General features: G+C 39.2%; 1 protein-coding gene across 1 annotated transcript in view; it reads right to left on the bottom strand.

The window, feature by feature from the left end:
* Window positions 1-2,939: 2,939 nt before the first annotated feature.
* GDPD1 (glycerophosphodiester phosphodiesterase domain containing 1) overlaps window positions 2,940-23,752 on the bottom strand; it is a 56,545-nt gene continuing 35,732 nt past the window's right edge. Inside the window, exons 5-10 of the mRNA XM_055399702.2 lie at window positions 18,434-18,552; window positions 17,829-17,918; window positions 13,283-13,416; window positions 8,857-8,916; window positions 5,463-5,514; window positions 2,940-4,385 (exon numbers count right to left, since the gene is read on the bottom strand). Of these exons, the coding sequence (XP_055255677.1) occupies window positions 4,263-4,385; window positions 5,463-5,514; window positions 8,857-8,916; window positions 13,283-13,416; window positions 17,829-17,918; window positions 18,434-18,552 (578 nt within the window). The 3' untranslated portion in view covers window positions 2,940-4,262. The remainder of the gene's footprint in view (window positions 4,386-5,462; window positions 5,515-8,856; window positions 8,917-13,282; window positions 13,417-17,828; window positions 17,919-18,433; window positions 18,553-23,752) is intronic.

Raw genomic sequence — 23,752 nt, 5'->3', positions numbered from 1 at the left:
ATAGACATAGAGAACAAACATATGGACACCAAATTGGCAGGGGCGGGGTGTGGATTGGGAGATTGATATTGACCTATGGACACTACTATGCCTGTTTTGGGCTTCCCTGGTGGCTCAGAGGTTAAAGCGTCTGCCTGCAATGCGGGAGACCTGGGTTCGATCCATGGGTTGGGAAGTTCCCCTGGAGAAGGAAATGGCAACCCACTCCAGTATTCTTGCCTGGAGAATCCCAAGGACAGAGAAGCCTGGTAGGCTACAGTCCACGGGGTCGCAAAGAGTTGGACACGACTGAGCGATGGAACGGATGCCTGTTTTGCTAAGAGTTCTCTATCAAAAGAAAACTTTTTGATAAGAGTTTTGAAAGAAAAGGACATGAATGAGCGGGAAAGAATGTTATCATTCAACCTCACTATAGAATGAACCATGCTATTCACAATGCAGGCAGCCTCTGGTGGCATAGCAACCTAGTCAAATTGCAAGCAGAATGCCGAGAAGGAACTATATAAAAATCACATCTAAAGTGCTAGCTGCACAGTACCTAAAATGTACACAAAACTCCTAAATCAATTCTTCCAGACCTATCCTTTTATCTGAAAGGCTAATATTCCTAAATTCAAATGCTTTTCTGTCATTTCAGAGAGTATCCAAAACATACCATTTTTACCACCCAATGGGTTCCCATCTCCAAGTTCCCCATTTTCCTGCAGGTTTGGAGTCAGTAGTGAACTTCCCCTTCTCCTTTTAAACTCACCTAGTCACCAACTCTTACTACATCTCTTCCCTTACAGAGATATGTAGATGTATTGTTTCCTCACTTACATGGCCACACCTTTCATCTGGACCCTTATTACTTCATGCCTGGATTGCTGCAAGTTTCCATCTGGTGAACTACTGCCAAATTAATTTTTATGCAGTCTCATGTTAATTGGATCCGTATAGCCTTCTGACCTGGTGTCTGGACCGTTATCTGGTCTGGTCTTACATTATTTCAGATTATAGGATGACCCAACTCTTCAAACATTATCCTGTCAGTGATACACAAAAGAGGCAGGAAAGCTAAACATCACTTTAGCTTTATGAATTGTCTTGGTATGCTCCCAGCATCCTGAACTCTTTGCCTCCTTGACCTCTTTAGTCCTGGTCTTGTTTGGGTGCCTGGCCTCTGAATGCTATTTATTTTCCTTGTGGTATACTGAAAAGATGATGTTATACTACTGCCCAGCCATTTCAGTTCTTAATGTCTTAAGTTTAGCCACCTACTTGACACACAACTTTGAATTCACAATGAATTCTTCAACCTTGTATTCATGGCTCTCTCTCCTATATTGTAAAGGAAATTTTTACTTGTATCCATGGTGGATCTTTTTTTTTTTAACCTTTCCAGGGCCACCATGTTATACAACTCAAAGCAGAATCATTCATATTGTATTTTGTGTTGACAGTTTCTCATACTAGAACACACTACTGTAGTGGGAATTTCTAATAATGTACTTTCACAGCCTTCAGAAATTTCATAGAAATAGCACCTGGAAAAACATCATATATCAAGAAACTGTGTTGATGATGTATCAACAATAATGAAAAACATTTTTCATGTTTTTCTTAGAATAATAGCCTTCTTACAGACCCCAAGGCCAGACCCAGAAGAGAGTATGACTGGGATCAGCAAAGCATGGACCTTGGAACGGTGGGTCAGTGTCAGGTATGTACAATGCCTACACACTTGATGACTGTTCCCAAGGATATCCCACGAGGTGACGGCCTGGGGTAAAAACAAGGAGATCTGGACTGTGTCAGTGTAGTGTCTTGGGAAAGATAGATCAAGGAGAGTTTTGTAGTCTGCAGTCAGGAACAACAGCTGGACTCTGCACCTCAGTCCAACAGAGGCTGCAGGCCCCCTGACCCATTGTGCCAGATTTCGTGTTCTGCTCTCATTGGCGTTGCTCGCTCCTGGGTGCTTAGGGCAACACGCTTCGGTTTATATTTAATGTTGTCTTTTCCTAACCCACTGCAGCCATTTTATCTCTACAGTTGCGGTGACTAGCTGGCCACCTACAGCCAGTGCCCCACGCCCATGTTTAGAACCTGTCCTGGCCAGAAAGGAGCGGTTAAACAGCTCTGGCACTCAGTACCAACTTAACCCTGTAATTAGCCCAATGTTCTACTCTGTTCTTTCAGTTCTATTAAATGAGGTTTTTTCCAAGCTCTGGATCCTAGTTCTGCTGTGTCCTGTTTTACCTGATAACATGCCTCAGACCTAGTCCTCCAGAGAAGCTCTTGCTACTTCAAATTAAAATTTCCTCAAACCAGCCTGCCAACTGTAGTCCACGGGCATGTATTTAGAATCCTGTTGGAAAAAAAAAAAAAAAAGAATCCTGTTGGTATGCTGGACTAGACCTATAGCAGGGTCTGTCAAATCTGGTGCCACTTTTGACCACTTCTCTAGCCTTCCCATCATGCTGTGTGCCATGCCGAGCAGTATGTCTCATTATGAAAGGATATTTAACATCTTTTAAAATGTGATGCCCCATTCAGAAAAGCAACATTCAGATGTTATCTGATGACAAATGTGAACTGTTGTTAGAGATACTATACTTTTATTCAGTGAACTGAAGTCACCTTGACTATAAAATCATCAAACTTTTAAAACATGATTTTCTAAACATCTTTACCGTAGTGGGTACTTTCTCTTTTACTGATTGACACAAAATATATGCTGGTCCTATAATATGAACTGCATCATAACTGAATCACAACAAAGCAAATTTGGAACAGGGAAACTGTAAAACAGAATTATATCAATGATGATCAAGAGCATCTCTAGCAACTATAAGTGAAAGTGAAAATGACAGATTTAATGGATTACCTGCCCAACTTATTTATTCAAATGCCAGGAGGCAATTTACCATAAAAGTGTTTCAATATTTTATTTTCCGTATATGAGAGAGACGTCTCAGGTGTGTTTACTTATATTATCAATTTACCAACTCATTAAATTCTGGAAAAAAATTATAAAGCATATTTGGAATTATAATGGCAGAAAAGAAAACACCAATAATTCTTTTGTTCTTGAAATTTTTATTTCCGTTTAAACAAAAAAAGAAATGTTACTTAATGTCATCCAGGGACAGGTGGGAGAGTATGATTATCCTTCATAACTGTTAGCTGGCAAAGTCCAAATGAGAGGTGTAATCTAGGTCTAAGATGCTTATTGTTCCAGGTTATATTTACCTTCCAAAGAGATAATGAAAATAAGTCAAAAAGATGATAAACAGATTTACATGAAGTCACATTAGAAAATCTGAGAAAGTGATCCCTAATGCTTTGGGAAATTCTCTTCCCACTTAATACTCAGAAGAATAAATTCTTAAAGGTCAGGAGCAGGTGGTTTATCCTGTAAGTATTAGACACAATGATATGCACTTTCATCAGTTTGTTATGATTATTAGGACTCAAGATGTTATTTAAAATCTAGATGGAGGTCCAGACAGTTGGTCATTGCTAACAATGGAAAACACACATTTCGTTAGAGGAAACAAAAATGTGACTATTAGCATCTTGTCTTGATTTACAATTATTAAGTCCAATTTTAATTTTTACCAAAAAAAGAAATACAGCAGCAATTGTTACACACCTGAAAAAGATTCCAAATAGAATGTCCCTATTGACAACAACCAAGAAATTTGAATTCAGTCTACAGATTTTATTTCTGATCATGTAACAAATTTTCAGTTATTTCTTTGAGTCTGCCTCTGTTAACAATGTACAACTTGTCAGATAATTACATCACTGATTTCCAAGTTCTCTTTCCACAATATTTTTCCCCTTTAACTAAGGTGTACCTAGAAACAATGAGACAACTTGAATAGCTGTAATGACCTTCAATAATTCTGTCTTACTAATTAGTTGATCTTATTCCAGTGAAGGCTAATTTCAAATTTATCCAACAGCCTTTGATTTCAGAATTACTTATGATAGTAGAATACTACATCAAATACAGAAATCTTGATCAATAATCTTCTACTTACATCTCATAAACAATTATCTTTCTAAACTATTTACAAATGTAAAATATGCAATATTGTTTAAAATAAATATACAATATATAGTTTCTACATTCTCAGACAGGCTTAAAAATGAGGTAATAAACACTTAACTGATTAAACCTTTTACCATTCTGGAAATGGCTTAGGGAAATAATGAAAAAATTTTTTCTTAGGTCTTTTCATGTTTTCTTTGAATGCTTCTGAGTACGTCCTTTTCTATTCTGAAAAATTATGTAAAAAATCCTTAAGCTTTGTTGGATAGTCTGTCATCACCCCAGTTGCTCCCAAATCAAAGGCTCTTTTGTATTCCTGCTCTTCATTTAACACCCAAACATACACCTGAAAATTAGAAAAATGAGAAGTATAAGAAGAAATGTTAAAACAGCAAATTATCTTTATGTTAGCATGCCATCCACTAAAATCTCAGTACACTTAGAAACAACCTTTTAATATCCTGCAATTTAAAGTTTTTCTGCTAAGTGGTCTGAGGTGAGCTCTATAAATGATCCGCTATTCACTTAACCCAGAAAATGCCACAAAATCATGTAAAAATCAAGAGATTCAAATCTTCACGCTCCCTTTAAGAACACTTGTGAAACTGCCCAGGCCATTAAGGGTATGCATATCTGGAAAACCACCAAGTATTTGAAGGATGTCACTTTACAGAAGCAATGTGCGTGCCATTCCATCATTACAATGGTGGGGGTGCTAGGTATGCACAGGCCAAACAGTGGGGCTGAACACTTGGTCAGTGGCCCAAAGAGAGTGCTGAATTTTTACTGCACATGCGCAAAACTGCAGTCATGCTGAACTTAAAGGCTTAGAAGAGGTGTAGATTCTCTGGTCACTGAGCACAGCCTGGTGAGCAAATCTCCCATGGTGTGGGTAGGACTTACAGAGCTCATGGTCAGATCAACCCAGACAGGAGCTCTCCCGGCCCCACTGAGATGACCCTTACTGAAAAAGAACAGATGACTGTTCCTAAACCAGAAGAAGAGCTTGTACAGAAGAAAAAGATACCCTGGGAAAAAACTGAAGGAATAAATAACTTATGGCCTCGGAATAAATGCTGCAAAAGAAAGAAAGAAAGCAGCAGCAAATAAAAGCCAAAAACAAAAAACTCTGCAATTTTAAGAAATCATTGAGCCGTTTAAACAAATTCCACTTTGCTCACTAAATATGACTATCCCACCCTCTGGCTTCAGTTCTTCTCACCTACCTATAGGTGAACTCTAGCTACTGAAACACCAATACTATCTTGTTAACTATAAGGCAGAGCTTAAGGTCTTCATATGAGAACCAGTAAAAGCAGCAGAGTTAGGACCAAATCAAGTCAGTTAGAAGTTACTGCCCTTTAAACTTGTGTTGAACTGGTAAACTATGTTCTTTCTAAAATGCATCATTGCAAAAACTTACCTGAATGCCTCGGGCAGTGAGGTGGTCGAACAAAGCTTTTCTCATTAGTAAACTAGAAAAGAAAAGCATAAAAGATTTAGGTACTCCTTAGTCCCAAGGAAGGACTAAAATTAGTCCTCAATTCCAATTTACTCAGTTTAGAGTTTCTAATCCCTACTATTTCAAATCCTGAAAGATGATGCTGTGAAGGTGCCGCACTCAATATGCCAGCAAATCTGGAAAATTCAGCAGTGGCCACAGGACTGGAAAAGGTCAGTCTTCATTCCAATCCCAAAGAAAGGCAATGCCAAAGAATGCTCAAACTACCACACAATTGCACTCATCTCACACGCTAGTAAAGTCACACTCAAAATTCTCCAAACCAGGCTTCAGCAATATGTGAACCGTGAACTCCCAGATGTTTAAGCAGGTTTTAGAAAAGGCAGAGGCACCAGAGATCAAATTGCCAACATCCGCTGGATCATCGAAAAAGCAAGCGAGTTCCAGAAAAACATCTATTTCTGCTTCATTGACTATGCCAAAGCCTTTGACTGTGTGGATCACAATAAACTGTGGAAAATTCTTCAAGAGATGGGAATACCAGACCACCTGACCTGCCTCTTGAGAAACCTGTATGCAGGTCAGGAAGCAACAGTTAGAACTGGACATGGAACAACAGATTGGTTCCGAAAGTACATCAAGGTTGTATATTGTCACCCTGCTTATTTAACTTATATGCAGAGTACATCATGAGGAACGCTGGGCTGGAAGAAGCACAGGCTGGAATCAAGATTGCCAGGAGAAATATCAATAACCTCAGATATGCAGATGACATCACCCTTATGGCACAAAGTGAAGAGGAACTCAAAAGCCTCTTGATGAAAGTGAAACAGGAGAGTGAAAAGGTTGGCTTGAAGCTCAACATTCAGAAAACAAAGATCATGGCATCTGGTCCCATCACTTCATGGGAAATAGATGGGGAAACAGTGGAAACAGTGTCAGACTTTATTTTTTTGGGCTCCAAAATCACTGTGGATGTTGATTGCAGCCATGAAATTAAAAGACACTTACTCCTTGGAAGGAAAATTATGACCAACCTAGATAGCATATTTAAAAGCAGAGACATTACTTTGCCAACCAAGGTCCATCTAGTCAAGGCTATGGTTTTTCCCGTGGTCATGTATGGATGTGAGAGTTGGACTGTGAAGAAAGCTGATTGCCGAAGAATTGATGCTATGAACTGTGGTGTTGGAGAAGACTCTTGAGAGTCCCTTATACTGCAAGGAGATCCAACCAGTCCATTCTAAAGGAGATCAATCCTGGGTGTTCACTGGAAGGACTGATGCTAAAGCTGAAACTCCAATACTTTCGCCACCTCATGTGAAGAGTTGACTCACTGGAAAAGACTCTGATGCTGGGAGGGATTGGGGGCGGGAGGAGACGGGGACGACAGAGAATGAGATGGCTGGATGGCATCACTGACTCGATGGACATGAGTTTGAGTGAACTCCGGGAGTTGGTGATGGACAGGGAGGCCTGGCATGCTGTGATTCATGAGGTCGCAAAGAGTCGGACACGACTGAGCGACTGAACTGAACTGAATTGAATCCCTACTTGGATTTAATCTCGATGTTTCAGCGATATAAGCAAGGGACGGCCTCAAGCAGTAATAGCCGTTGTGGACGCGTTTATATCTTTAACTGCTGGATCTCCTTTCTACGCTTTGCTGCCATTCTTCCTGAAGCAGCTCAATGGAGACCAGGCTTTCTCACTTCTCCTGCTGGCGCCATACTGAGAGTGAGAAAGAACTAGGGAGTCCGTGTTCCTAACTTTCCAAATCAAAATAAGGCAGTGAACTTGGGTCAAATTCTATAATGTCACAGTCCGTTTACAAAATAAATTAGTCTTTTGTGAGTTATCTTAGAAATGTAATGTTCATTAATTACACTATCCTTTATAAAGAAAAAAGAGATTTTTTTTCAGCTCCAAATAACTTAAAAAGTGAACTTTTAGAATACAAGTCACTTGAGCAAGATGAAAAGCTTTTTGTACTGAAAAGTTATACATATTATTTCTGTTTACTAATTAGAACGATTAAGTAGCAGAAATGAAAAATCATATGCAATTTAACACCAGCTAAAATGCATCCTTGGGAACTTCCTGGTGGTCCAGTGGTTAGGGGGCACAGGTTCAATCCCTGGTTAGGGAACTAAGATCCTGCATGCCATGTGGCAGGGCCAAAAAAAAAAACCATCCTTAAAAACTACAAATGACATCAGGAATAAAGCAAAAAAGAATAAACCCTGTGGCATAGAGAAAAGATAAAACTAGGTTTCAAATTCTGAAAGAGAAGCTAAGGAAAAAAATGGTTGTGATTTACAACTATTATTTAAGCATTCAAGGTTCCGTTTTCTTTTCTTTCTTTGGCTGTGTTGGGTCTTAGTTGTGGCATGTAGGATTTTTTTTTTTTTCAGTTGTGAACTCTTAGTTGCGGCATGTGGGATCTAGTTCCCTGACCAGGCATGAACCCACTCTCTCTGTGTTACGATAGAGCATGGAGTCTTAGCCACTGGACCATCAGGGAAGTCCCTAAGATTCCACTGTGTTTTATTTTTTTTCAAGTTTCCATTTTAAAGCTAAATGGAGGTCAGTCAGTTCAGTCGCTCAGTCGTGTCTGACTCTTTGCGACCCCATGAACCACAGCACGCCAGGCCTCCCTGTCCATCACCAACTCCCAGAGTTCACTCAAACTCATGTCCATCGAGTTGGTGATGCCATCCAGCCATCTCATTCTCTGTCGTCCCCTTCTCCTCCCGTCCCCAATCCCTCCCAGCATCAGAGTCTTTTCCAGTGAGTCAACTCGTCGCATGAGGTGGCCAAAGTATGGAGGTAGGTTTTACCTAAAATTACACTCAAGATGTCTTAGAATTTAAGGCATTTTCTCTAAAGTAGATGCCCACTGTGTAGGTGGGGCTTCCATCTGCTGTTAAGTCTCAGGGCAGCTTTTCCTTAGAAATGTGCCATCAGTCAATATACACTCTTACAAATGCTGTATCGCTTTACACGCTTCTTTTCACCATGTTTTTGACTGCAGGCTAGTGGAGACAGTGAGTAAGTAGCAGGGGATGGGTATATATCCCAGGTCTGCTACTGACATGCCAAGTAAATCATTTAACTTTGGGTAGCCAGGTGCTCAGTTTTCTCCTGAGTTTGACGAGACTATCTCCAAATTCCTCTTAAGGTTTCATGACTAGTAATTAAGCTAGTTCTAAATGATTCATACACATCCATTTGTATAGTCAATGTTCAACTCATCCTTGTTACAAATTACACGTAGAAAGGCTGCTCTAGATTATAAGCATCATATTTAAGAGTTAAAACAATAATCTGTATATGAAGAAACTAAAATTCTTACATATCAGAAAGCCAGATGAGAAACTTCTGACTTCTGGACATGGTGTGTGGTTCTTTCAGCCTGAGGGAAAATAAAATTTAAATTAGAATCACAGGAATATATCAGTGTGATAAAACAAGTTCAAGAACAAAAATCAGTGCCTTGATTGTACTTGGTATATGCTTCAGTTCAGTTCAGTGGCTCAGTCATGTCTGACTCTGCGATCCCATGGACTGCAGCACTCCAGCCTTCCCTGTCCATCACCAACTCACGGAGCTTACTCAAACTCATGTCCATCGAGTCGGTAATGCCATCCAACCATCTCATCCTCTGTCGTCCCCTTCTCCCGCCTTCAATCTTTCCCAGCATCAGGGTCTTTTCCAATGAGTCAGCTCTTCACATGAGGTGGCCAAAGTATTGGAGTTTCAGCTTCAGCATCAGTCCTTCCAATGAATATTCAGGACTGATTTCCTTTAGGATGGACTGGATGGATCTCCTTGCATTCCAAGAGACTCTCAAGAGTCTTCTCCAACACCACAGCTCAAAAGCATCAATTCTTTGGCACTCAGCTTTCTTTACAGTCCAACTCTCACATCCATACATGACTACTGGAAAAACCAGAGCTTTGACTAGATGGACCTTTGCTGGCAAAGAAATGTCTCTGCTTTTTAATATACTGTCTAGGTTGGTCATAACTTTTCTTCTAAGGAGCAAGCATCTTTTAATTTCATGGCTGCATCTGAGTTAAAGTCACCCATTCCAGTCCATTTTAGTTCACTGAGTCCTAAAATGTCATTTGCTCTGGCCATCTCCTGTTTGACCATTTCCAATTTATCTTGATTTATAGACCTAACATTCCAGGTTCCTATGTAATGTTGCTCTTGACAGCATCAGTCCTTGCTTCTATCACCAGTCACATTCACAACTGGGTATTGTTTTTGCTTTGGCTCCATCTCTTCATTCTTTCTGGAGTTATTTCTCCACTGATCTCCAGTAGCATATTGGGCACCTATTAACCTGGGGAGTTGCTCTTTCAGTGTCCCTATCTTAAAATTTGGGAAAGGACAAAATTATATTAGAACAAAGCCCATTTGGATTCTCTATTTTCATGATTTCAAGCTAACTTTTTGGTACACTCTTCAAAGTTTAAAATTTAGAAGTTATCTTTCTGGAGATCCCGGGTACCCAGAACCCATGTTTCTTCCTTTTTTGGCGAGGCCTCTTTCTCCTGCCATGTCTGCTGTAATTTTGTATGCAGTAGATGGAAACACACAGCCAAACTTTACTTTGTATTAAAAGATATTAGGGGATAAAAATGAGATTAAAAAAAAAACCCCTAAAAACATTTTTTTCCTTTCACTTTCAATATTTGAAGACCTCAGTCAGTTCAGTCAGTCAGTTCAGTCACTCAGTCGTGTCTGACTCTCCGCGACCCCATGAATCACAGCACGCCAGGCCTCCCTGTCCATCACCAACTCCCGGAGTTCACTCAAACTCATGTCCATCGAGTCGGTGATGCCATCCAGCCATCTCATTCTCTGTCGTCCCCTTCTCCTCCTGCCCCCAATCCCTCCCAGCATCAGTCTTTTCCAGTGAGTCAACTCTTCGCATGAGGTGGCCAAAGTATTGGAGTTTCAGCTTTAGCATCAGTCCTTCCAATGAACACCCAGGATTGATCTCCTTTAGAATGGACTGGTTGGATCTCCTTGCAGTATAAGGGACTCTCAAGAGTCTTCTCCAACACCACAGTTCATAGCATCAATTCTTCGGCAATCAGCTTTCTTCACAGTCCAACTCTCACATCCATACATGACCACGGGAAAAACCATAGCCTTGACTAGATGGACCTTGGTTGGCAAAGTAATGTCTCTGCTTTTAAATATGCTATCTAGGTTGGTCATAATTTTCCTTCCAAGGAGTAAGTGTCTTTTAATTTCATGGCTGCAATCAACATCCACAGTGATTTTGGAGCCCAAAAAAATAAAGTCTGACACTGTTTCCACTGTTTCCCCATCTATTTCCCATGAAGTGATGGGACCAGATGCCATGATCTTTGTTTTCTGAATGTTGAGCTTCAAGCCAACCTTTTCACTCTCCTGTTTCACTTTCATCAAGAGGCTTTTGAGTTCCTCTTCACTTTCTGCCATAAGGGTGATGTCATCTGCATATCTGAGGTTATTGATATTTCTCCTGGCAATCTTGATTCCAGCCTGTGCTTCTTCCAGCCCAACGTTCCTCATGATGTACTCTGCATATAAGTTAAATAAGCAGGGTGACAATATACAACCTTGACGTACTCCTTTTCCTATTTGGAACCAGTCTGTTGTTCCATGTCCAGTTCTAACTGTTGCTTCCTGACCTGCATACAGGTTTCTCAAGAGACAGGTCAGGTGGTCTGGTATTCCCATCTCTTTCAGAATTTTCCACAGTTTATTGTGATCCACACAGTCAAAGGTTTTGGCATAGTTCTAGGCCCATCCTTTTAAGACATCTTTCCAACTGAAAGAGTACATCTGACTTTCAGACCTACAATGAGTTCCTTCAACCTCTCTGATGCTGAAAGCATCACTTGTATCATTAACTGTGGGCTATGCCCAAAGTCTCTCTACTGTGAAGACTCTCTACTGTTCAGCCTCTTTCGAAGTTAAACTGCACAGTGATTTTCATTCTCCCCAGATCTTGATTCTTGTTTCCTTTCTAACTCCTCTTGTCTATAGTCTTAGGATTACTCTGAGTCTCCCAACTTAAATCCATTTTTTTAAAAATTTATTTTATTATTTATTTTTAAATTTATCTTTAAATTTTTGGCTGTGCTGGGTCTTCATTGCTGTGCACAGGCTTTCTCCAGTTGTTGCAAGCAGGGACTACTGTCTAGTTGCGGTACTGAGGCTTCTCATTGCAGTGGCTTCTCTTGTTGCAGAGCACAGGGCTCTAGGTATGCAGGCTTCAGCAGTTATGACATGTGGGCCCAGCAGTTTTGGTTCATGGGCTTAGCTGCTCCTGGGAATGTTGGAATGTTCCCCAACCAGGATCAAATCCACATCCGCTGCCTTGGCAGATGGATTCTTAACCACTGAACCACCAAGGGAGTCCTTAAATTAATTTTTTCTCTTTTCAGTTTTTATTTGAAGCTTTCTAAATAAACTCCTTCTATTCTCCTAGCTCTATCCGAGGTAGAAAGTCGTAATTGCAATTTCAGAAATCCCAAGAATTTAAAAACTTGAAATATTAATCACCTCGTTAATCACAAACTATTATGTTGCCTTAGGAAGTATCCACTGTCTTTCACTAAAAAAATATACAAACACAATATTCTACCAGTGTCTTAATCCATAATCACTTTTTAAAGAAAAAAATTAATTCTATGAAATCTGTTCACATCTGTAATTTAATAACATTTCCTTCTAAAAGGAACACCTGGAGATGATCTCGAGAGCACAACAGTCCATTCTAGACTGAGGAAAGCGAAGTAGTTCAGGGATAAATGGCTAGGAACTATTTTAATTTAGCAAATGAAAATAGTTTATTTGTAGACAAGAAGCGATTGCTGTTGTTTCATCTGAGAAACAGCTACAGAAATTGCTAATAAATACAATTATAATCAGGAATAGATAAAATAAGCATACACATAACTAACAAACTCAAACAAGCATGAAACCCAGACGCTGAGTACAAGAGTGCTGACCAACTTCTTTTTCTTACTGATATTTTCTAATGATTGCTGTATGTTCAGCTTGATTTTTTTATAGTTCTGTGGGGATGAAAAAAGTTCTCATGCAGGTGAAATCACATTTAAATAATCTCCCCAGAAGCTCCAGAGAAATTTACAGCTAGGAATGACATTCTAAGCGTGTGGGATTGTGAGATGAAGATCTTTGTTAGATAAAAATGATAAAGATAATTTAACGATAAAAGCTATCATTTATTGAGTGCTTATTATTTGCCAGGCAATGCTCTAAGTGTTTTATACATTTTTATCTCTGTATTAACAGTAAAATAGTGTGTGAAAAGCAAGGCTTTATACCCAGTAGTTACACAAATATGAAGTATCCGAGAATCCCTTGGACTACAAGGAGATCAAACCAGTCAATCTAAAGGAAATCAGTCCTGAATATTCATTGGAGGGACTGATGCTGAAGCTGAAGCTTCAATCCTTTTGCTACCTGATGGGACGAACTGACTCACTGGAAAAGACCATGATGCTGGGAAAGGTTGAAGGCGGGAGGAGAAGGGGACGACAGAGGATGAGATGGTTGGATGGCATCACCGACTTGATCAACATGAGTTTGAGCAGGCTCTGAGAGTTGGTGATGGACATTGAGTCGGTGATGCCATCCAACCATCTCATCCTCTTGTCGTTCCCTTCTCCTCCCACCTTCAATCTTTCTAAATCTTTGTCTTAGTTTTCCAGTAATTGATAACTGATGAAAACAGGGTAATCACTTACTTCAATATGATAGAAGGCATTGGGATTTCAAAAAACTGTTCTCGAATGGGCACAAAGGGCAAGAGGCCGGTGAAGAACAGGCCAAGAATAAGCAGCACACGTTGTAAACTGAAGAGTATAGGAATTTCCGAATTCTAAAAGACACAAACAATAGCGGAGGATTATTTCACAACCTTCAAAATTTCCCAAGACTGTATCTTGACATCTGTTTAAAGTATTCCCTAAATCATCACCATCCACTTCCAAACACACCACACTTAGAAATGACTGGTCCTTGACAAACGGGTCAGGATCTATCCTGGAGTGCTACAGTATAAACTGATACTCAAGTTTTTCCATTCTCCACGCTCTGCTTCTGCAGCACCAGTCCTGTCTGTTAGTGCTAGTCTTTATCACCAGAGATTAAACATACCAAATATAATGGAACGAGATAAAGAACAATGATATGAAACATTCAGTAACCTTCTACATATCCAATAACTATACATATATATGAATTTTAAAAATAGGATATGATACAGATATATGTTAATAGTGTTGCAAATATTGACATTTTCATCTTGCAAAACTGAAACTCTATACTAATATTAAACAAATCCCCATATTCCCCCCCCAGATCCCCCATGTTTATCTTTAAAACACATAAAAATTTTAATACATTTGAATGTTTCTGTATAAAATATATTGAAAAAATCATGCGAAAACATATTTTATTTAACATTCAGTTGCTTAAAAATATATATCTATTTATTGGCTACTTAGCTGTGATACAGGGGATGTTTTATGTGCCATGTGGGATCCAGTTCTCCGACCAGAGACTAAACCCAGACCCCCTGCAGTGGGAGCATGGTGTCTTAGCCGTTGGACTACCACCAGGGAAGTCTCCATCCACTCTTTTTTGGATTTCTTTCCCATTTAGGTCATCACAGAGCACTGAGTAGAGTTCCCTGTGCTGTACAGTTGGTTCTTCTTGGTTACCTCTCTTATACATAGTAGCATGTATATGTCAGTCCCCATCTCCCAATTCATTCTACCCTCCTCCCATTCTTTTATATTTTTAGCTTCTAGCATCTGGGAAATAAAGAGCTAATACGAAATTCTTATACCTCATCATTTAAGAAGTATAAAAGATGCATGGATTATACAAGCACATTCATAGTACAAATGACAATTATTACTGTTGAGACATTCTTCCTTAGGTGTTAGAAAATTACGGCTGAAATCTTGGGAGTTTTTAAATTCTAAAATGACAAAAGGCCAGAGATGTCTAGAAAAATACGTGAATCAAGGGGAATGTTCTGTGATTCTGGGCCAAAAGTGAACACGTTATTTTGAAATAATTATAGACTTACAAGAAGTTGTAAGAATATACTGCTGCTGCTGCTGCTGCTGCTGCTAAGTCGCTTCAGTTGTGTCCGACTCTGTGCGACCCATAGACGGCAGCCGACCAGGCTCCGCCGTCTCTGGGATTCTCCAGGCAAGAACACTGGAGTGGGTTGCCATTTCCTTCTCCAATGTGTGAAAGTGAAAAGTGAAAGTGAAGTAGCTCAGTCGTGTCCAACTAGTAGCGACCCCATGGACTGCAGCCCACCAGGCTCCTCTGTCCATGCGATTTTCTAGGCAAGAGTACTGGAGTGGCTTGCCACTAGAGTCCCATTTATTCTTAACTCAGCTGCCCCATCTGTAACCAGATGTATCAAAACCAGGAATTGACAGTGATATGTTACTGTTAGACTGTCGGCCTTACCCAGTTTTCACTGTTTTTAAAACTTGTGTTCATTTGTTCATGTGTATAGTTAGATGCAGCTGTAATCCATGTATAGAGGTCCGTCTAGTCAAGGCTATGGTTTTTCCCGTGGTCATGTATGGATGTGAGAGTTGGACTGTGAGGAAGGCTGATCGCCGAAGAATTGATGCTTTTGAACTGTGGTGCTGGAGAAGACTCTTGAGAGTCCCTTATACTGCAAGGAGGTCCAACCAGTCCATTCTAGAGGAGATCAATCCTGGGTGTTCATTGGAAGGACTTATGCTAAAGCTGAAGCTCCAATACTTTGGCCACCTCATGCGATGAGTTGACTCAATGGAAAAGACTCTGATGCTGGGAGCGATTGGGGGTAGGAGGAGACGGGGAAGACAGAGAATGAGGTGGCTGGATGGCATCACCGACTCGATGGACATGAGTTTGAGTGAACTCCGGGAGTTGGTGATGGACAGGGAGGCCTGGCGTGCTGTGGTTCATGGGGTCGCTAAGAGTTGGACACGACTGAGTGACTGAACTGAACTGAATCGCCATCAGTCAAGACACAGAACTGCTCCATCACAACAGAGAACTCCCTCCTCTACCTCCTTAATTAAATGAATAATTAACTTCATGTGCACCATTTTCACTTTACTGAGATAAATGCCCAAGACTAAGACTGCTGATTAATATGCTAAATGTATGTTTGGTTTTCTAAGAAACTACTCATTTAATTAAGAGTGGCTATTTTATTTTACATTCCCACTAGCAATGCATGTGAAATCCAGTTTCTCCTCATCTTCTCCAGCATTTGCTATTATCACTATTTTTAATTTGAAAAAAAAAAATTGAATGATGTAAAAAGATGGTAAAGAATCAGTCTGCCATACAAGAGACCCAGGTTCAATCCCTGGGTCGGGAAGATCCCCTGGAGAAGGCAACAGCAACCCACTCCAGTATTCTCGCCTTGAGAATCCCATGGACAGAGAAGCCTGGCCAGTTACAGTCCATAGAGTCACAAAGAGTCAGATATGACTGAGCAACTAACACACACACACAAAGTTCAGCAGGTCATGAAGCCTGCAGTATATTATCTTGCTTTTGTCTCAGTTCTATATTCTTGGGGATCTGAAGTCACTCAGCCCATTGATTATTCTTTTCTGTCCTTTGTACACAGATAAATAAAACTTATTACTTGCCTTAATTAGAGTCTCATTACTTTTGATTGTACTTTTAATTACAATGGTGATTTTGGATCTATGCTTTCCTTCTTTGCCAGGAAGGAAGGCCTTTTCAAAAGAATTCTTTGTATTTTAGAATTCCAACTTGTGTCATGATATTCCTTCTGCATCATCACTTGTATTCTGAAAAAGAATCTTCAATGCTTAAGATTTTTTAACTCTTTGCATTTCAAATCCTCTTAGCTGACTATGAGCTAAATTTGCTTATAGAGGCTTAGTGTACCATTTCAAAATATATCCAATTTTTATAGATACATTTTCTTCAAACAGAAACATTTCAATTGGTAAATGGCTGTAATTCAATATGCTACCTGATAATCTTTTCATACTGTCCATCCTAAAGGAAATCAGTCCTGAATATTCATTGGAAGGACTGATGTTGAAGCTGAAATTCCAGAACTTTGGCCACCTGATGCGAAGAGCTGACTCATTTGAAAAGACCCTGATGCTGGGAAAGATTGAAGGAGAAGGGGACGACAGAGGATGAGATGGTTGGATGGCATCACCAACTCAATGGACATGAGTTTGAGTAAACTCTGGGGGTTGGTGATGGACAGGGAGGCCTGGCGTGCGGTGGTGCATGGGATCGCAGAGTCAGACATGACTGAGCGACTGAACTGAACTGAATTGAACCTGATAACCATGATTTAACTCTATTTGGGAAGTAATGTAAAGAAAAGCTTGAGCTGTAAAGTTGAAGGACTAAATGCTTTTCTTCATTCAAAATTATGCAAAAAAATTTTGATTACCTAACAAAAACCAGACACTAAAAGACACACGTATATACATAATAAAATGAATAACATGTTGGCAAACAACTAATATTATCATGTGAAAATAATAATTCTGTGAGCCAGTTCAATCATAGTGAACTTAACTGCAAGGTCCAGTTCAGTTCAGTTCAGTCGCTCAGTCGTGTCCGACTCTCCGCGACCCCATGAATCACAGCACGCCAGGCCTCCCTGTCCATCACCAACTCCCGGAGTTCACTCAAACTCATGTCCACAGACTCGGTGATGCCAACCAGCCATCTCATTCTCCGTCGTCCCTTTCTCCTCCCGCCCCCAACCTTTCCCAGCATCAGAGTCTTTTCCAGTGAGTCAACTTGTCGCATGAGGTGGCCAAAGTATTGGAGCTTCATCTTTAGCATCAGTCCCTCCAATGAACATCCAGGATTGATCTCCTCTAGAATGGACTGGTTGGATCTCCTTGCAGTATAAGGGACTCTCAAGAGTCTTCTCCAACACCACAGTTCAAAAGCATCGATTCTTCGGCAATCAGCTTTCTTCACAGTCCAACTCTCATATCCATACATGACCACGGGAAAAACCATTGCCTTGACTAGACGGACCTCTACTAAATCTATTATCTATAAATTCATTATGTCTATTAGTAAACTTCTGGTCAGCTGCTTCCATCCAATACTATCTGTCTTTGTATCAAGGCTATGAAATAAGGTATTTTTAAAAAATTATTACTGTAATTAATTAACTTTTATAGACATACAACAACAGAGACAGATCATTCTGTATCTTTTTTTTCACTCTGCATCCTTTTTGAAGCTCACCTCTTTGTAGCACTTTTCCACAATTTCATAACTGGCATTACCCCACACTGTTATGTGTTCTCGCCTGTACTGCTTCACAAGTTCCGAAACCTGTATGCGAAAATTCAAAATTTTATTCATGTGACTATTTGTAAGTCCACTTACATGATTTTACTTATAAAATGGATTACAACTATCTGCCAGTGCGGAGTATAAAATTGTGAAAGAATTGATAATTAAATTCAGATTATTTCATAAAGTATAAGAAATTACATTTACCATTATATGATTTATCTAATAGAATACAACTGTTTAGTAACTGGACATAAACTAAGTAACAAATGAAAGAGGTGAAACTGGAAGAAGTTAATTACATAAATGCCACAGCCATGGGGGTTCACAGGAGCTCACGCTTATCCATGACTGAGACATGACAAGTCACTCTGAAAACAGGCTTTCCTACAGTAGAGTGATCTCTTCTACCAGGGTAGCATTTAAAACAATGCTGGTCCCTAGAGTATCACATTTCCCTGAACATTATCAATCTATGCAGGCACCTGCTCTAGCCGTATTTAGTTCGTGAAATCAGATTGCAACACGCTCAGAGGAAGCAATGCCTTAAGTACCTTCTTAATCAGCAAATTGTTGTTGACTTTGATATCGATGTTAATGGGAGTGTTAGGAAAGGCCTCAAAAACTTCCTTCAGTAATGGAATTCGGTTATCTTTTCCTTCACATTGGCATGCTGAGAAAGCAAGATTTTTAAATGTATTTTTAAAAGATCACTTTTTTGATGATTAGAAAAGATAAGAGTATGCAGTCATAACAGGACATTTACAAAATGATGCAAAGTATAAAGAAGAAAAGAAAAATCATCTAAAAATCCAACAATTTAGATATAACCATTGAGACCATTTGGTGTACTTACTCTCCTCTTTTTTTCCCATACATAATCTATTGTACCTTCAGGTTTTAACTTGATCTTTTCACATAAGTAAAAATAAATGTTAGTATACTGTATTTATGATTATGATTAAAAGTTTTCCATTACACTTTTTGAGATAACTGTAGATTCACATGTAGTTTTAAGAAACAATATAGAGATTTGTGCAGGGTTACCCAGATGCCCCAATGGTAACCTTTAGCAAAACTGTAGTATGACATCACAACCATGATATTTACATTGATAGAATCCACGGATCCTATCCTGCAGTTATTATTTTAAATAAATTTAAGGGTTTAAAATTTAACCATTCTCCTTGAAGGATAACATAATCTGCCACTCCAAAATATGGCACTTTGGCATAAGGAATCTTTTGAAGTGAAGGTAATTGAGAAGAAGCAGATACAAGAAAAGTTCTCTATGCCCACCCCCATCTGCCTAAAAACAAGACAAAATTTTTGCAAAATTGTGCAAAAAATAAGCAACAACCCTTGACCCTTATCAGCACCAAAGGACTCTATTTAACAAACTACTGACTAGTCTTTATCTTCCAGCAACCCCCCATATTTACCTTCCCACCATTTGCCACTCTAGACATTCAAAGTCCTTTTCTCCTTTGTCTTGTCACTTCTCTGAAAATTTACTGGATTTTGTTTGCTTGTTTAAGATGCTATATAAACTCAAGTTCTAGCCACAGCTTTGAGTATTCATCCCTGAGTTTCCTCCATGACACATACACATTAATAAACTTCTGCTTTTCTCCTGTTAATCTTTTTTGTTACAGAGTCCAAATGAGAAACTAAAAGAATAGAAGAAAAAAAATTTTCCTCCCCTAGACCTTACTACTGGAAACTGAGATTGTTTCTAAAGTTTTGCTATGATATCATCATTGAATTTTTCAGAGACTGTGAATAATATGGTTAGGCAAGGGAAATGCATGCTAATTCAGTAATGGATTGAAGAATTATATCAATGCAGTTATTCAAAGAAAACTGAGTCATGAAAAATCAGAAGAGTACAGATGGCTAACAAACACATGAAAAAATGCTCAACATCCCTCATAATCAGAGAGATGCAAATCAAAACCACAATGAGATACCATTTCACACCTGTCAGAATGGCTGCTATCCAAAAGTCTACATGCAATAAATGCTGGAGAGGATGTGGAGAGAAAGGAACCCTCTTACACTGTTGGTGGGAATGCAAACTAGTACAGCCACTATGGAGAACAGTGTGGAGATTCCTCAAAAAACTGGAAATAGAACTGCCATATGATCCAGCAATCGCACTCCTGGGCATACACACCGAGGAAACCAGAATTGAAAGAGACACATGTACTCCAATGTTCATTGCAGCACTGTTTATAATAGCCAGGACATGGAAGCAACCTAGATGTCCATCTGCAGACGAATGGATAAGAAAGCTTTGGTACATATACACAATGGAGTATTATTCAGCCATTAAAAAGAATACATTTGAATCAGTTCTAATGAGGTGGATGAAACTGGAGCCTATTATACAGAGTGAAGTAAGCCAGAAAGAAAAACACCAATACAGCATACTAACGCATATATATGGAATTTAGAAAGATGCAAATGATAACCCTGTATACGAGACAGCAAAAGAGACACAGATGTATAGATCAGTCTTTGGGACTCTGTGGGAGAGGGTGAGGGTGGGATGATTTGGGAGAATGGCATTGAAACACGTATGTTGTCATATGTGAAATGAATCACTAGTTCAGGGTCAATGCACGTTATAGGATGCTCGGGGCTGGCATGCGGGGATGACCCAGAGGGAGGATAAAGGGAGGAGGGAGGTGGGAGGGGGGTTCAGGAGGGGGAACTTATGTAAACCCGGGGCGAATTCATGTCAATGTATGGCAAAACCAACCAATATAATATTGTAAAATAATTTGCCTCCAATAAAAAATTAATTAATTAAAAAAAAAAGGAAAAATCAGAAGAGGATATTTAATCATTCTTCTTATTTTCTGAGGGTTATTTTATTCTTTCCTTAGTTCCATTTGCTCTAATTACTTATATACTATACATTCTATGTAACTACTATAAAATTTCCCCTTCCATCTGAAAATTCAATTCCACCAATGCATGAATAACAAAATTGTGAAAGATCCTTTATTTCATCTTTATTGTACAGCAAACCAAAACAAAGAAGCATATCAAAAAAAGTAATTTGAGTCTAAGTTCTAAAACTTTTTAAAACACAGGCTCGTGTGAAAAGCAGCATGGGAATGGGAAAATTAAAAAAAAAGAAAAAATATCATTTTGTCTGTTCTGTATTCTATTATTACTGCCTTTTTACTATGCCTTATAATTCAGATGGGGCTCTGGGTCATTCTGATGACTGTTAATCATTTGGCTTTGTCTCCCAGACACAGAGAAAGCACATAACCTTTTAAGTATAAAAATATGGACCACAGGAGATGCTGCCTAAAACAGATCCTGTACTTTTGAACTTATCAGACGTCCATTTTTATGTGAAGAAGATGTACTTGAGAACAAAGCTAACATGATGAAAATGGAACGAAGAAATGGAAATAAGAGACAGACAAATTATTGCTTGAGCAACTGGAATCAGTTATGTTTGAAGGCATATAAAATCTAGACTTTTTAGTTATGAGAAAACAATAAATTATTCTTGTAAACGTCTCTTAAACTATTTTCAGATGGATTTCTAGTACTGATAACTCAAAGAGTTTGGACTTAGACTACAGAACTGAGCTATAAAAATTAATTATTCTAATATACAAAAATTTAGCTATAGTTTTTATCTAACCAACAGCCTTCCTTCCTTAGGAAAACAGGGCCTTCTCCCCACTCACTCTCACAAGTAGGCAAATGACTTAGGTCTTGCCAATCATAACAGCCTAGCCCTTTATCCACATGAATAGTTCAAGATGGACACATGACCCAAGTCTAGCCAATCAGTGCCTTTCTCTAGAACCTTTCATAAGTGAGGTCACAGTACAGGCAGGATGTGAATTTATAGTTGTCAGTAATCACATTCCTGTCATATGCCCAAAATCCATCTATAGTAAAAGAAGACCCAAGAGAAGCAGAACAATGGAATCAAGCAAAAGAGTCCTTTTATGTGCCCAAGGATCCCATAATGTTTAATATCAGATCCACCATATCCTAGAGAGTTAATGGTAAAAATAAATGTCTTCTTTCCCCCTTAAGCTAGTATAAACAGGACTCTTACTTATAATTTAAAAAGTCTGAACGTGATGTTCTATTTGTATAGTCCAATATGGCAGCCACTGGCCACATGGGGCTATTTAAATTAAGATGAAATAGGGAACTTCCCTGGTGGTCCAGTGGTGAAGAATTCTGCCGTTTTATTATAGGGGGCGTGGGTTCCACCCCTGGTGGGGGAACTAAGATTCCCTCATGCTGCATGGTGTGACAATAAATAAATAAAATGAAATAAAATTTAAAATTCAGTTACTTGGGTATACTAACCACATTTCAAGTATTCAACAGTCACGTGCGGCTATTGACTATTGTATCAGACAGTACAAATGTAGGACATTTCTATCAGTATAGAAAGCTCTATTTAGGCAACACCATTCTAGCTAAATTTTTGTTAGCTTATTCAATGTGGAAAAACTAATTTCGCAGTCAAAAGAATTACCATAGACAATAGCTATTCACACCTAAGTAAGATGTACTTAGGATGTACTGCAAGGATCAACTTAGAAAAAGGTCAGACAAAATTAACTTTGGAAAAGCAACATGACACATTACACAATAAGAATAATATTGAATCAAATAGTGGGAGGGAAACAAGGAAATGAAAATATGCCAGGAGAATAATGTGTTCTAAAGGAGATCAATCCTGGATGTTCATTGGAGGGACTGATGCTAAAGCTGCAACTGCAATACTTTGGCCAACTCATGCGACGAGTTGACTCACTGGAAAAGACTCTGATGCTGGGAAAGGTTGGGGGCGGGAGGAGAAGTGGACGACGGAGAATGAGATGGCTGGATGGCATCACCGACTCTGTGGACGTGAGTTTGAGTGTACTCCGGGAGTTGGTGATGGACAGGGGGGCCTGGCGTGCTGTGATTCATGGGGTCGCGGAGAGTCCGACACGACTGAGCGACTGAACTGAACTGAACTGAACTGAAGTGATGTGAAGATATTTAAATTAGATGACTCAGTCAGCACAGAATAAAGAGTTGGAGGAAGAAGTCTGTTCCCAATATTGTTGCAGGCAGAGAATAACTAGCAGGGAAATACTACCAAAAGGAAAATAACATGAAAATATGAACACTAGATTCAGAGTATGCTATAGGACGTGCTGGTTGATGGAACACAGGAAGTGGCTCTGGAGCATACTAGAACTTTAAAACGGATCACTATAGTATGTATTTTCCGTGGAAAAGAGGTTATTTTCAAGTAAGCAGGACAGATAAAAATAAACCCTTTGGTTAACACATTTTCATGTTCCTTCTTTAAATTTTCTTTTTAATGAAGCCTTTGGTACATCAAAGCACCTTTAAAAACAAAACACTTAATTCTTCTTCACTTAAGTTGTGAACCACAAAGAAAACAAGAGGCCTAAAATCTGTATTCCTCTGAGAGTTGATTCCCTCTCTCCCTTTTTCTTTCTCTCCCTTCCTCCAGTATTTGAAGAAAACAACAGTTTCAAGCAGGGGAACAGAAGAGGAAAAAAACCTGAACAACTTTCTGCCTAATCTGAGTCAAGTTTTTACAGTACCATATTTGTCTGCTTCAAATACAAAAAACCTCATGTTTGAGGCACAGCCTTTAAGCTAATTATGATATGACTTGAATACAATATGAACGAAGGTTAATTACTGTTAATCATTAAACCTGAGAGTACATGGCATTGCTATTAACATGTGATTTGAAGAGACTCTGTAGCTCGAAGAGCAGTATAGATAGCTGAACACTGGCCTGGTAAGGAGAAGACCTAGTTTCAAGTCACAGGTCTGTCATTTTCTTGTTATAT

Source organism: Moschus berezovskii, chromosome 20 (genome assembly GCF_049115385.1).
Source record: "Moschus berezovskii isolate FMDL1 chromosome 20, NW_MosBer_1.0, whole genome shotgun sequence".
In the NCBI taxonomy this organism is placed as follows: Eukaryota; Metazoa; Chordata; class Mammalia; order Artiodactyla; family Moschidae; genus Moschus; species Moschus berezovskii.
Note: the sequence above shows the minus strand (reverse complement) of the source record. Positions and strands in the feature narration are given on the sequence as shown.